Source organism: Suillus clintonianus, assembly GCF_016758775.1.
Source record: "Suillus clintonianus strain FC179 chromosome Unknown DEU56scaffold_103, whole genome shotgun sequence".
NCBI classification, from domain to species: Eukaryota; Fungi; Basidiomycota; class Agaricomycetes; order Boletales; family Suillaceae; genus Suillus; species Suillus clintonianus.
The window spans coordinates 53,345-66,474 of record NW_024539327.1 but is presented as its reverse complement, the minus strand read 5'-3'; the positions used below and the strand labels follow the sequence as shown (position 1 = coordinate 66,474).

Genomic DNA, 13,130 nt, shown 5'->3' with positions numbered 1-13,130 from the left:
CGGAGGTCAAGATATGAGCCACTGGTTGATGGATAAAAATTTTCAAACTACGACATGGGTTGATCCGGGCAAACTCAGATAGGGGTCGACCCGGCCAATTCCCGGGATTGAAATGTTTGGGTCCAAGTAGCTGTTTCATATCTATGGCAAAGAAAATTCATTGATCTCGAGCCTCTATAAACCCGCCCTTCAGGTCTTGAAATGCTGCCTGGGCATCCTGTGCCAGCAATGAATACATTTGGGATTGCCTTCCCGAGTAGCATGCATGACCCGGAAGGTGTTTCACCAATGACTCGCGCATCCTGTCACCCCATTGGGTTGCTTTCCACAAGAAAAAGTTGTATGTCCAATCCATCTCCAATTCAACCAACATCATTTCTTCCTTCCATCTATCTTGTAGGGCCTTTGCCCGAAGCCAATGCACTGGGTAAACTTCGCATGGGTCCGTCAGCTGAGCAGGGGATATGTCAAGCATGCATAAACTCACATTCCTGATTCCACGACTGATCAGGACCCCCCAGGTCAACTTCGACAGACCAGAACCAAGCGAGGGACTCGTTTCGCTGACCTCGGGCATTTGGATTGCCGACGGCAGTGCTGATTTTGAGCTGCTCACGAAGCAGGGGTTTGTATTTCTGCACCTGGTCTTCACTCGGCTCAAGTTGCATCATTTGCTTCCTTGTCTTCATATATATACTTGCATGCAGGGACACTGCCTGCTGCACGGACGTCACCTGGGACCAAGCTCGAGTTTTTAGGGCCTGGGATTTTGCTTGCCTAACTGTCGTTCGGAACAGAATCACCTTGTTGCACAAGTGAATTCGGAGGTCGTGAAGGGAGTCGTTGGCCTGCCCTTCACGATGGCTATGAGGAGGGCATGCGCATACCTAGTGTTTTAAAGTCCAGTTGCAGGACCGCAAAAAGACCGGCAACCGGACCGGGTCCTAAGAAGGACTGGTTGCAGTCTTTTCCAGTTGCAAGATCAGTCCAGTCCAGTTGCCTGAAGTTTGTGAAAAATAAATAAACCGGTCTAAACCGGTTAAAATCGGTTTAGACCGCAACCGGTTCATATGTACATGTAAACTTAATAAACTAGTAACTTCAAATTGTTCTAAAGGAGAATTTATATATAAATTAGATTGAATTATATTCATCAACATTGTTATAATTAAATTTTAATACTCGTCAGCGCGGTTCTAACGGTGGTCCGATCATGTAAAACGGCTAAGATTTGACAAAGTTATGAGCATTACAAGAAAAAGCTGCAAATTCACGGGATGTCTTGTATCTTAGCTTTTATCTAGACCAAACCATAATCAATTGACAAGGTAAGACCAGCTATAGACTTGTCTATACTAAGGTTACAAGTAATGTTGACATACCTAAGCCTTATAGTAACAACTTTGATTTTGTGACATTTCATATACAGCAAGTCAAAATCAGTCAAAATCACTGATTGGCTCATAACTTACCCAAACCTTGAGTGTCCGACAAGATATGAGTAGCTATAGACTTGCCTAGACTAGGACTACAATGAACATTAAGACACCTAAGCCTTACGACCACTTTTATTTTTCAAAGACAAGCCCGATAACGATTTTTTGTCAAGCTTATATCTTGCTTATATCTTACCCTATTGACAAGATAAGACTAGCTATAGTATCGCCTTGACTAGCGGCACATATTTCGTCAAGAAGCCTAAGCATGGTAATGACATTTCATATTTGACTCACATGCAGGGCGGAGTTTGGGAACCCTTTTTTATAATGCTCGTATCTTGCTCAGATCTTAATCGTTTAATACAAATAAACCACCGTTAGAATTGTGGGAAGGAGTGCTACACTCCTACAGGACTGGTCTCGGTTGCAACCAGTCTAAGACCGGTTGTAGGACTGCAAAAGACCGAAAACATCGGTCTTTACAGGTCCAGTCCAGTCTTGATGATATCGTGGGAATGAAAAGACTGGTCTGGTCTGGTTGCCTCCAAAAAAGGCAAAAAGACCGGACTGGACCGGACTTTAAAATACTACGCATACCAGTATCTGTCTTGAACGGATGTGGTGACTCCTTCATTGCTGCCAACGAAAAGAGGGAGAAGGCGAGTACTCGTTTCTTTACCGATACTGGCCTCATGGCACTGGTTTGCAGACATGATCGTGTCCTATGGATTGCAAACCTGACATCTGCGGGCAAAAAGCAACATTATGCACTTGCTCTCTTGGACTGGTTGTTCAAACACATCCCCACTCAGATGACAATCGGGCTTTTGTACGACATCGGATGCCAGCTCGAACGGAGCTGTCGCAAGTGGAACTTCATGGACGATTCCATTCTATCTCGCATCACATTTGCTGTAGCTGTGTTCCATGCCTATGGTCACCAGTGGGCGTGTCAGATTGTTTACCACCCCAGGAAGCGTGAGGGATTCGGCTTGTCTGATGGCAAGGGATGCGAGCGGTTATGGAGTTTCCTCAAGCCTCTCATCCCTTCCTTGCGTGTTTCAGGGGTGCGTATTCTTTTTTCTAATCTGTCTATTTATCTCACTCTTTGGTGAAGTTTAATCAGCGACTTTTTGTCCTCAATACTCAAATTCACCACTCAAAATTGTTGCAAGGATTCGGACACTGGCTCCATCGGCGTTGGATCCACTGTCAATCGAAGAAGAATGATGCGCTGGACCGTTTGCACGCCTTGGAGTTGGACGAGAATGCCCTCCGTGTAGAGTGGAAGGCCCAGGTTGATCACCAGATGCGACCCACACCACGTATGTAGATAATTGAGTGTGCCTACTGCTTAACTGAATGCCATGTAGGACAATCTAGGAACAAGGCAGCGGAGGTTATCACTATCATCCTAGCACTAGAGAAGACACTACAAACTCAGGAGGCCTCCATACACGAACTCGAGATGCAACTCCATGGTGTCCGTGTCCCTAACATTGGGGAAGTCAGTCTGCAGCTTGCAGATGCTCGGTCCCGGTATAAAAAAACCTCTGACACTCTCCGACGTCGTTGAGCGGCACTTGGAATGGAGGACAAGGTCAACCTGGAGAAGATGAAGAAGGATACTTACCTTACAGTTCGCTTGAATGCGCTCGCAATCAAGACTCGCATCCATGATCGCCTTCGTCAACGAAAAATTGAACTTGAGAGACTTGAGAGATCGTACAGAGCCACGGTCAATGGTGTGTTGATAGTTTGTTTACAGTGATGCATCTCATAATTTTCCAGCTGAGCGTAAGCTTCATGTGAATACCGAACACTCAATCAAACACTGAGAGCCTGGCATCCTCAAATTAATTACTACCTACAATAGTTTGTGCTCTCAACTACGGTCTCTTATACAACAGCGGCGAGCACCCCGTTCTGCTGTTCCACCTCATATCATCCCGCGCAATGGCATCTTCCAGCTCGACATTGATGACGACATCTGGCAAGACGTTGGGCTGGATGACGACACTTTGAACCCTCCAGCGTGGCTATCGAATGACATGGTCAGGAATGGTATCCGGTTGCAACTTGAAGTAGACCGGTGCAATGAGGAGGAGGCTCAACTGACGTGGGAGAGGGCCGTCATTCAAGAATGGATGTTAGCAGAGTGGGACAGTACGCAAACTGCCTTGCATAAAGCAGGTGCGTCAGCGTGCAATGTTATTAACAGTATCTAATATTACTTCACAGTCGCAGATCCAGTGATGTTTTTCCACCTTCGATCTCGCACAGATGAACTTCTTGACATCTGCGTCATCTGGAAGAAAAAGGTTCAAAACATTCCGTGCGCGTGGCCTATGATTGCGAGTTGGGGACCCTCTGACGAAGCTTTGGTTCAAGCCGCTTATAATCAGGCGCAATCGTCGTTTCGGGGTGAGGATGATGACGAGAGTCTGGAAGGAGACGGAGAGGATGATTGTGAGAGTGACCTTGAGTATGGCGAAATTGAAGATGAGGAATTGATGGACGCTATCGAGGAGATTGCATTAGCGGATGAATATAGGTATGGTCAGAATGCGGAGTTCACGGATGACTTAGATGACTTGGATGACATTGTGGATGACTTCATGCCTTCTTCCCCTATAAAATCATTACACAAGTGGTGCAACATTTAGAATACAGTGTATTTTTTAATAAGATTTTCTCTGCCACTTCCTCTGTTCTATTGTATCTGAGTTGTACAGAAATTAAACTGGTTGACATCAACCTTGGAAAACTTCGAGCCCCCCCACCCCCTGTCACAGCGTGACTGTAACACTAATATTACCATATATGGAAGCTTAGCCAGTTAATTTACCAAAACACATTGTGCAAATTGTGCAATGACAAGGCACATTTCAAAATAATGTAGAATAGCTAGGCTCCTAGTAGTAATCATAGACATTGTACATGAATGACAACAGCAATGTGAGGTCATTTCGAAGGTAGGGATATGGCCAACTCAAGGACAGGACCTTGTCGTGTGTGTGCACCCCCTGTGCTCTTCGGTTCATCACCCAGTCCTCACCTAACCATGTCCATGGTTGTGCGTGTGGTTTATAACCCATCTATTTGCTAGAGCGCCCCCTGTCCTCCCCGGTTTATATCCCATTTTTTTGAGAGCACCCGGTTCATCACCCATCTATTTGCTACAGCACCCGGTTCATCACCCATCTGTTTGCTAGAGCGCCCCCCGTCCTCCCCGGTTTATATCCCATTTTTTCAGAGCACCTGGTTCATCACCCATCTATTTGCTAGAGCGCCCCCTGACCTCCTCGGTTTATAACATATTTGCTAGAGCACCTGGTTCATCACCCATCTGTTTGCTAGAGCACCCCCTGACCTCCTTGGTTTATAACCTATTTGATAGAGCACCCGGTTCATCACCCATCTGTTTGCTAGAGCACCCCCCATCCTCCCTGGTTTATAACCTATTTGCTAGAGCACCTGGTTCATCACTCATCTGTTTGCTAGAGTGCCCCCCATCCTCCCTGGTTTATATGCCATTTTTTTTGAGAGCACCCGGTTCATCACCCATCTATTTGCTGGAGCACCTGGTTCATTACCCATCTGTTTGCTAGAGTGCCCCCCGTCCTCCCCGGTTTATATCCCATTTTTTTCAGAGCACCCGGTTCATCACCCATCTGTTTGCTGGAGCCCCCTGTCCTCCCCAGTTTATATCCTGTCTATTTGCTAGAGTACTCAGTTCATCACCCATCTATTTGCTAGAGCACCTGGTTCTTCACCCATCTGTTTGCTAGAGTGCCCCCTGTCCTCCTCGGTTTATAACCCATCTATTTGCTAGAGCGCCCCCATCCTCCTTGGTTTATAACCCATCTATTTGCTAGAGTGCCCCCATCCCCCTCGGTTGATAACCCATCTATTTGCTAGAGCGCCCCCGTCCTCCCCGGTTCATAACCCATCTATCTCAGATGGTCTGCCCTACATAACATATGGTCCTCCCTATGTAGTCTATAATGGTGTGGTGGTCCGCCCTACATGGTGTATGGTCTGCCCTACATGACATATGTTCCTCCCTATAATGGTGCAGTGGCCTGCCCTACATGAAGTATGGTCCGCCCTATGTAGGCTATAATGTCTTTGCGGTCTGCCCTACATGACATATGGTCCTCCCTATAATGGTGCAGTGGCCCTCCCTACATGGTGTATGGTCTGCCCTATGTAGGCTATAATGTCTTTGCAGTCTGCCCTAGTTAGTCTATAATGTCACTGTGGTCTGCCCTACATCACATATGGTCCTCCCTATAATGATGTGGTGGTCCGCCCTAAATGGTGTATGGTCCACCCCACTTAGGATATAATGTCTTTGTGGTCCGCCCTAGTTAGTCTATAATGTTGCTGTGGTCCACCCTACATGATATATGGTCTGCCCTACCCTGTCTATAATGTCTGTGCGGTCCACCCTATATGACATATGGTCCTCCCTAATTAGTCTATAATGACACAGTGGTCCGCCCTAAAAAATATATGGTCCGCCCTAGTTAGGCTATAATGTCTCTGTAGTTCGCCCTAGTTAGTCTATAATGTCATTGTGGTCCACCCTAAATATCATATGGTCCGTCCCATAAACTTGTGTGGTCACACCTTGTTTCCCTTTGTGGTCTTCCCTATATCATGACTGAGCAAAGGGTAATAGTGGGTACAGGTCTTTGCATAGGTTTGAGCAGGTACAGGTCTTCACATGGGTACAGTGGGGTACGGTACCCATGAGGGGTATACCCACAGGTATACAAATTTTGCTACTAGACATGCATAAACTATACATTAATATCATCCCAACCCTCATCCAACTCCCGCTCTTCTCCTTCAAGGTCAGGCTTACATGTCACGGTGTAACATCCTTGTTGTTCACCAGACTGAGGAGCCTCCAACTTCCAAGGCAAAGAAAAGCTCATGTCATTTGTGCCGAAATTCTTGAACGCAGAGCCATCCACGACAGAAAATATGCTCAACATCAACAGACATTGCAGCAAAGCCACATTAAACACATTAAACAACTTACCTGGAATTGTCAAGTAATCTAGTGCCATGCAAGAGAGACATTGGGTAACAGGTACTCTGGACTCGTACCCGCACCCTCAAAACTACATCGAGCTGTTCCTGATCCCCTTTGAACTCTCTGTCAGCCTTACATACCTGTGAACAGCGAGAGATAGACCAAACTGAGCAAGACATGATTGAATCCACAAAGCTAGCCATTATATGCTTATATATGTTAGATATAACACAGAGGTTCATTGTAGTTTGAGGCTATTCACCATCAGAATCAACAGAAAACTACCGCAAACTATTAAAAATTAGGTGGTTTGTGGACCCCAGACACTCATATATATTTGGGAAAATCCATAAGACTAGCAGTAACCCGTGGCTTTGCCACGGTGGACTATCGTCTGACTCAGAGTAAAAGCAAAGGTGCACCGATAGATTCAAAACATGGCATAGCAAATACATGTATAGGTAAGTAGCAAATGTGAAAATAATGTACAGTAACCGTGATTACACTCGCATTCAGCTTCAAAATTAGGTGCGACCACGTTTGGATGGTGTACCGTCCTCAGAGCTATCGTCGAGTAAAGAGTGTTTGTTTGCTGGCGTGCGGTCGACCTGTGAGAAGCTGAATTTCAACTGCAATCGGCCTGGAGTCGGGGTTGTAGAAGCAGCGCCATGCCATGTACAGTGTGTAAGAATGATTTAGCCTATAGTGAGAAGACGGAAAATTAGTACTCACCATGTGAACTTGAACCAGTCGATGCAATGACAGGACGGCCAAGGAATGTGATGTTATCCACCTCAACAGCGGTGTTTGACAGCCTGTTCAAGGTGTCACAGAGTGGCTGAGATATGCCTTGCTGCTGGATGGTAGTAATAACAGAATAAGTAAACAAATGAGTCGAATATCACGTTACCTGGAGAATGATATTCTCTTGCAAAGCATGTCGACTGGTGGCAGACGTGTCAGATAGAATATCTGTCGTAGAACTGGTGAAGCCTTGAGTCACTTCAGAAGACCACAGGTTAGCTGAAGGTAATCACATACCTCGCAGATCTGATATTAGCTGCACATGTATGCATCTGAGTCATCTGTAACGTGTGTGCATCTGAGTCATCTGTATAAGCTGCAGCACTGAATCTGTATGTAGCGCTACGCTTGTAGTTCGTTGTACGCCGAGCGCCAAAATCTGGTTGGCCAGCGAGTCACACACGTGATGAAAATTTAAAATTGAGCCAGCCAATGAGAATGTCTTTCGAGTTTGTCTGTCAAGTTTGTCTCTGGTGCACGTGACCGAGCGATTTTATTATAGAAGATATATGGTCCAAAGTACCCTATGGTACTTTCCATGACATGTTCCCAATCGCCTTTGGTCTGTGTACCATACATACTCCTTTGGTCCACAAAAGTAATAGGGAAGGACCATGGAACATTGGAGAGACCATCAGAAACATACCTCTTAGGTACAAACCTCTATAGGTCACAATCAACCTAAGAGGTGTCTATAATGGGGTGACCAAAGTGCCGCGAACAGCACGAGGAGGGAGACAAGTGAGCTCGTGGAAGTCCAAAAGCTCATGTGAGATATGGACTGAGGCCCCGCTGTCGAGATAGAAAGGAGTGGTCTCGAGGTTGACAGGCGTGTATTTGGGATGTTGAAGGGCGTCATTTGCGATACCGGCGAACTCAACATCGCGGCTGTTGGTGCACCAATCAACGGTCGCCTGCAGGTTCTCCCAATCGAGGAACATTGTGTCCCACTCCGCTAGATCGGCATCAGATAGCTCCTGGATATGCGCTGGTGTCAACACGTCATGCGTGAGACCCGCGAATTCCTCCAAGGAGGGTGTGGCTATGTAGAACACCTCACCCGTGACACTATCCAACAGGTAAGCTCGCCCAGACGAGTCCATGCGACGAGTAGAGGTAGGTTTAGCAGTGGACACGGGGGTTGGCTTACTGTTGGTTTTATTGTGTTTGTCTCGTGTGGCACGCTTGACAGCAAGAATCTCATCACGGCGTCTGTGCGCAGCTCCTCCTTCAGCGAAACATTCACTAATGACATGCCCACGTTTGGAGCAGTGGGAGCAGCAATTGCCTTTGTGGGGCGGTCCTCTGCAAGTGAGACAGTTCTTGGACCTGCCTCCTTGAGTGATGAGCGCGACGTCGGTGGATGTGCGATGCTTGTCAGCGTCAAGGAGTTGTTGTTCCATGTCAAGGCGAATACGAATGTCGTCAGGAGTGAATGGGTTGGATGAGGTGCTGGCGGTGAGAGAGCTTGCGACGTGGTCACGGACGTGTGACATGTCCCCAGTGAGGGTGTTCAACATGATGATGGAAAGAAAGACTTGTTGTGTTGGGATGCCCATGTCAAAGATGGCGCAAATACCCTCTGTGAGGCGATGGCTGGTTTCAGCGAGGTTCGTGTCTCTAGAGTAGCGTACATTGAGTAGCTCTTGGATCTTTAAGATCTGCGCGATGGGGCCAAGTTTCTGGTGGCGTGAACGCAGGGTGTTCCAGGCTACATGAGCGTTGGTGATACCATCGAGGACATGTTTGTCATCAGGAGACACACAGTTGCGCAGGGCAGTGACGATTCCAGCGTTGTTTAAATCCCAGTTTCTGGCCACTACTGGTTCGTGTGCTGTGTCTGGACGCGTAACCGTACCTGTGGTATATCCCTCAAGGAGGTTCATGTGGAAAATTTCCAGCATGAGTTCCGACCAGGAGGTCCAGTTATTCTTCACCCTATCGAGGAGCTCAATTTTATCGAGATCAGTCTTCGAGAGCCGACAGGCGGTGATGGATACCACTGACGAGGTGTGCGTTGGGTAATACCCGTATGACGCATGGGTGGTTGTCGTGCTCGCTTGTGGTGTGACAGGAGTTATTGGAGGGTTGATGCTAACTAATGTAGCTGGGACGTTTAGTCCAGATTGTACGGGACCGGTCCCATCGAGTTCGGTTCTCGCACGCGTGTGAGGGGCCATGATGATGGGAAAGAGCAAGTGTACCGAAGCGAGGCGTCGAGGTATATATACGCGCAGTGCGCCTTGAGGATCACTTGAGGAAGTATTCCCAATAAGGGAGGGTTGATGGCCCGAGCGTAATGTACGATTATATGTACTTGTGCACGCCGGTGGAAAACGCGTGTTTAGCACCTGCTAAAATGTCATGGGTGTATGGTCTGAGGGTGTAATAACCGCTCAGAGAGTTTGTTATGGTCTTGGTACGTCTAGAGGTTCTGGCTCATTAAACAGAACCAGGGCTCATAACCTTTTAGAGCTAGACAGTGATTAGACCCTCAGTTCGATGAAAGAGACTTTATTAGTGTACCTAGACAGTGATTAGACTAGGTACACGTTAGTATTAATACGGGCGGGAATAAAACAGACAACGTACCCCTCAGTTCAATGAAAGAGACTGAGGGGATAAGTATGTCTGCGTGAGTCTGATATATAGGGAAAATGAGTTGGTATTCCAACATTAGATTCCCGCGGTTGTCGTCATCATAAGCTCCAACAACCAGGACCTGTTGTTACGGAAAACGGACAAGCAGAAAACTTCATAGAACGCATCATCGACAAGAAACGTGTTGGCAGAGGCAGGAAGTACTTGGTCCGTTGGGTTGGATACGGCGCTGATGAAGACAAATGGTTACCGTGACGTGACTTAGAGGACTGCGAGGCGTTGGACGTCTGGGAGAAAGAAAAAGACTCTTCATAGGTTGGGAGGGTGTAAGTGTGGCTTACATATCACATACTGATTGCATCATGGCAGATTGCATCATAGCTGATTGCATCACAGCTGATTTGTTTGCATCGGACACTACTTATACCAGACACTAACACATGTATCAGGCATCGTCCCTTATTCCCATTCAATCATATATGCTTGACACATTATCACTGTTTGATCTCTGCTTAGTGTTTCTACCCTCATGGGTAGCTTCCAGGTGTGAGTATATGAATAACAAAGACAAAGTAACATACCTATAATGGCCGGAGAGCTCGTAGTTGTGGAAGCAGGAGAGTTTGCGGACTCAACTGATAAGATGTGTGAGTATATGTGTCACAAATTTAAAAAAAAAAATACAACACCTTTCACGTGCTTTTTAGTGCCCTCCAACTCAGACTCAGGGCGCCGTAATTGTTTCTTATCCTGAGAGTCTAATTCACTGTCAGTGTTGTCCTCTTGTTTGGCTTTCTTGGATTGCTTGATGTAGTCTCCATTAGCATTGAGATGGTTCTTCCGCCACAATGGGTAAGAGGTACTGCATGGTGGGTCTAGTTTCCACCCGTCCACTGTGAATCTAAACAAAGGATGTTTGTTCTCTACAATATTGTGAAAAAGTAACCTGCTTGAATGGATTAATTTCCTCCAGGTCATTGGGAGAAGTCCTCTGGTCCTGAACTCGAACCAGATGCAACAGATAGTCTTGCAAATGGAATTGAGTAACTCTTTAGTGACTGCCTGACTATTCTGGTGTTCCAGGTAAGGTGTAGGCCCACATATTACCTACTGTCTGAGTCCTGTTGGTATTACACACCATTCTTCCCATTCTGCGCAAGTCCAGAATCTGATGTCCAGATAATCATGCTTGCTGACAGGAGGTGATATCTGGGTAGTTGAAGATGCCCGTGGGGAGTCAGATATACAAGTGGTAGTCCCACATCAGGAAAACTGGTTCTTGCAATTTTTGGATCTGAATGGCTTTAAGTGCATGTAGTGCCACTAATGCTTATAGATACATATATTGCAGCATAGAGAAAAATTGACTCCAAATCCTGATCCCACCACAATCCAAACCCTAATTCTAACCTTAATCCTAATCCTAATTCGACAGGAGGCTGACTAATTCTAACTTGATTAGGAAATTGGTTTCTGCCCTTTTGCACTTTTTGGTTTTGGATGTATATTGTGCCAGTATATGACTATGGTAGACCGTGGGAATTGTTTCAAAAAAAAATCAAAGTTGTAGCCCTTGTCAAGGGGAGTCTATCCACAATCTCGAAATATCAATAGGATAAAATGCTAGTGAGATATAGGCAAAATACTCGAAAATCATCAGCTTGTTTTGAAAATGTCTCAAGTAATAACTTGATCAGTTCTTATCCTATTGATGTGATATGGCTATGGACAGACCCTCCTTGACAAGGGCTATGACTTTCATCACCACCTCACTTGAAAAAAAAATCAAAAAAGTCAAATTTTGCCGATGTTTTTCAAGCATTTTGCTTATATCTCAATAGGATCTTATGCTATTGATGTCATGAGACTATGGATAGACTCCCCTTGACAAGGCTACAACTTTGATTTTTCGAAATAATTCCCACAGTCTACCATTACCCATCCTAATGGTTACCCTTATCTAATAAGCAAAAATGCGAAAATTTGTTGAAGTAAATGTGTAGCTTATAAGTTGTGACTTGAATCATTGGTATATATTGACATTCTGGTTGGGATATATAAAAGAGACTATGGTGTAGTGATCTTGATCACCTTTTAACTTGCATCACAAGTCATGAGTTCAATTCCCCCTTGGTGCAGTTGTCAAAAACTCGAAAATGTCAAAAAGGCAAATAAAGTCATTCATAGACATTCAGAGACAACTACAGCAAGGTGGGTTGAACTTTTATGACCTGTCTTTAGTTGGCTATTTGTTGGAACCATGCGGGAGATAGATTGATGCATCCGGGAGTCAGGACATCATTTTCTGAGCTTGGTTTGAACCACTCTTGATTTGTACGCCAAATCCCATCGAGCTTCACACTTTTTCCAAGCATGGGAGAAAGCAAATCTGAGGCCGCCCAAATTTCCTTCTGTAGGTACCATTTGAGGTTCAATATCCATCCAGTAGCAATATATATAACACACCTGGGTGGCATCTGTCAGGGCGTCCGGGAGGTACCATGCGATGATTGCACCGGATGCATCAACAATTGTCGCGGGTATGTCGATCAACTTTGTGCCCTCATGGCCAGGAGGACACCTCTCCAGCAACCTCGCCTCTCTCTCTTCATTATGTCCTGTGTCCTTCGGGGAGATCAATTTGCTATATCTTGCAACATCCATAGGCATCTGAACTGTGATGAAGCAATTTCACTGATCAAACGAATTTTCCGAATCTGCAGGAAGACTCACTGGGATTTTTATATGCCTTTATGAGCCGATCAACCAATTGATCACAAGCCATCACCAGATCAGTGTCTAGGTTCGGAGAAGGTATGACTGGGTCTCCTCCTGTCTTCTCTGCATTGAACTTCTGTTCCGTATAATCACATGCCACATGAGTGACACCCAGGGCCCAAGTGTTCAAGATGGTTATTTCATCTTCGGAAGTGGAAGAAACATCCATGATTGAATTGATCTTGTGAGATCAGAAGCTGAATCCTGGATGTCCGCACTTTGGTGTTCAAGGGGGTGGAGATAGAGAGGATCAGATAAGGGAGCCTTGGATGATCTTAGATTTCAAAGTTCTATTATCTATTATCATCTATTGCTCAACAAAATACCACATGATTGGAAGTCTGTTGGATATCTGATATTCGTTTGTTGAGACCCGGGCCCCGGATCTTGGTACACTTCACTCGATTTTTGATACCCAGGACTCCATAGCCGGAACTCGACTCTCGGGTTTCGGGTCTCGA

General features: G+C 45.8%; 4 protein-coding genes across 4 annotated transcripts; 1 reads left to right on the top strand and 3 right to left on the bottom strand.

Moving 5' to 3' along the window:
- Positions 1 to 157: 157 nt before the first annotated feature.
- Positions 158 to 704, bottom strand: DEU56DRAFT_745012 (uncharacterized protein; the record flags this gene model as incomplete). The annotated part of the gene is made up of 2 exons (XM_041349123.1): positions 158 to 432; positions 488 to 704. Coding segments are annotated over 2 exons (492 nt in total), but the record flags the coding sequence as incomplete, so codon positions are not given.
- Positions 705 to 2,131: 1,427 nt separating this feature from the next.
- DEU56DRAFT_917259 (uncharacterized protein) lies at positions 2,132 to 4,105 on the top strand (the record flags this gene model as incomplete). The annotated part of the gene is made up of 7 exons (XM_041357967.1): positions 2,132 to 2,506; positions 2,557 to 2,764; positions 2,813 to 2,950; positions 3,017 to 3,184; positions 3,231 to 3,247; positions 3,350 to 3,632; positions 3,681 to 4,105. The coding sequence occupies 7 exons, from the start codon at positions 2,132 to 2,134 to the stop codon at positions 4,103 to 4,105; spliced, it is 1,614 nt and encodes a 537-aa protein (XP_041203814.1).
- Positions 4,106 to 7,010: 2,905 nt separating this feature from the next.
- DEU56DRAFT_759882 (uncharacterized protein) lies at positions 7,011 to 8,393 on the bottom strand (the record flags this gene model as incomplete). The annotated part of the gene is made up of 7 exons (XM_041350365.1): positions 7,011 to 7,126; positions 7,219 to 7,339; positions 7,397 to 7,469; positions 7,528 to 7,669; positions 7,824 to 7,873; positions 7,937 to 7,953; positions 7,998 to 8,393. 7 exons carry the CDS (start codon positions 8,391 to 8,393, stop codon positions 7,011 to 7,013), a joined length of 915 nt encoding a protein of 304 aa, XP_041203813.1.
- A 3,735-nt stretch (positions 8,394 to 12,128) lies between these two features.
- Positions 12,129 to 12,838, bottom strand: DEU56DRAFT_917257 (uncharacterized protein; the record flags this gene model as incomplete). The annotated part of the gene is made up of 3 exons (XM_041357966.1): positions 12,129 to 12,302; positions 12,358 to 12,566; positions 12,625 to 12,838. The coding sequence occupies 3 exons, from the start codon at positions 12,836 to 12,838 to the stop codon at positions 12,129 to 12,131; spliced, it is 597 nt and encodes a 198-aa protein (XP_041203812.1).
- Between the last annotated feature and the right edge of the window lie 292 nt (positions 12,839 to 13,130).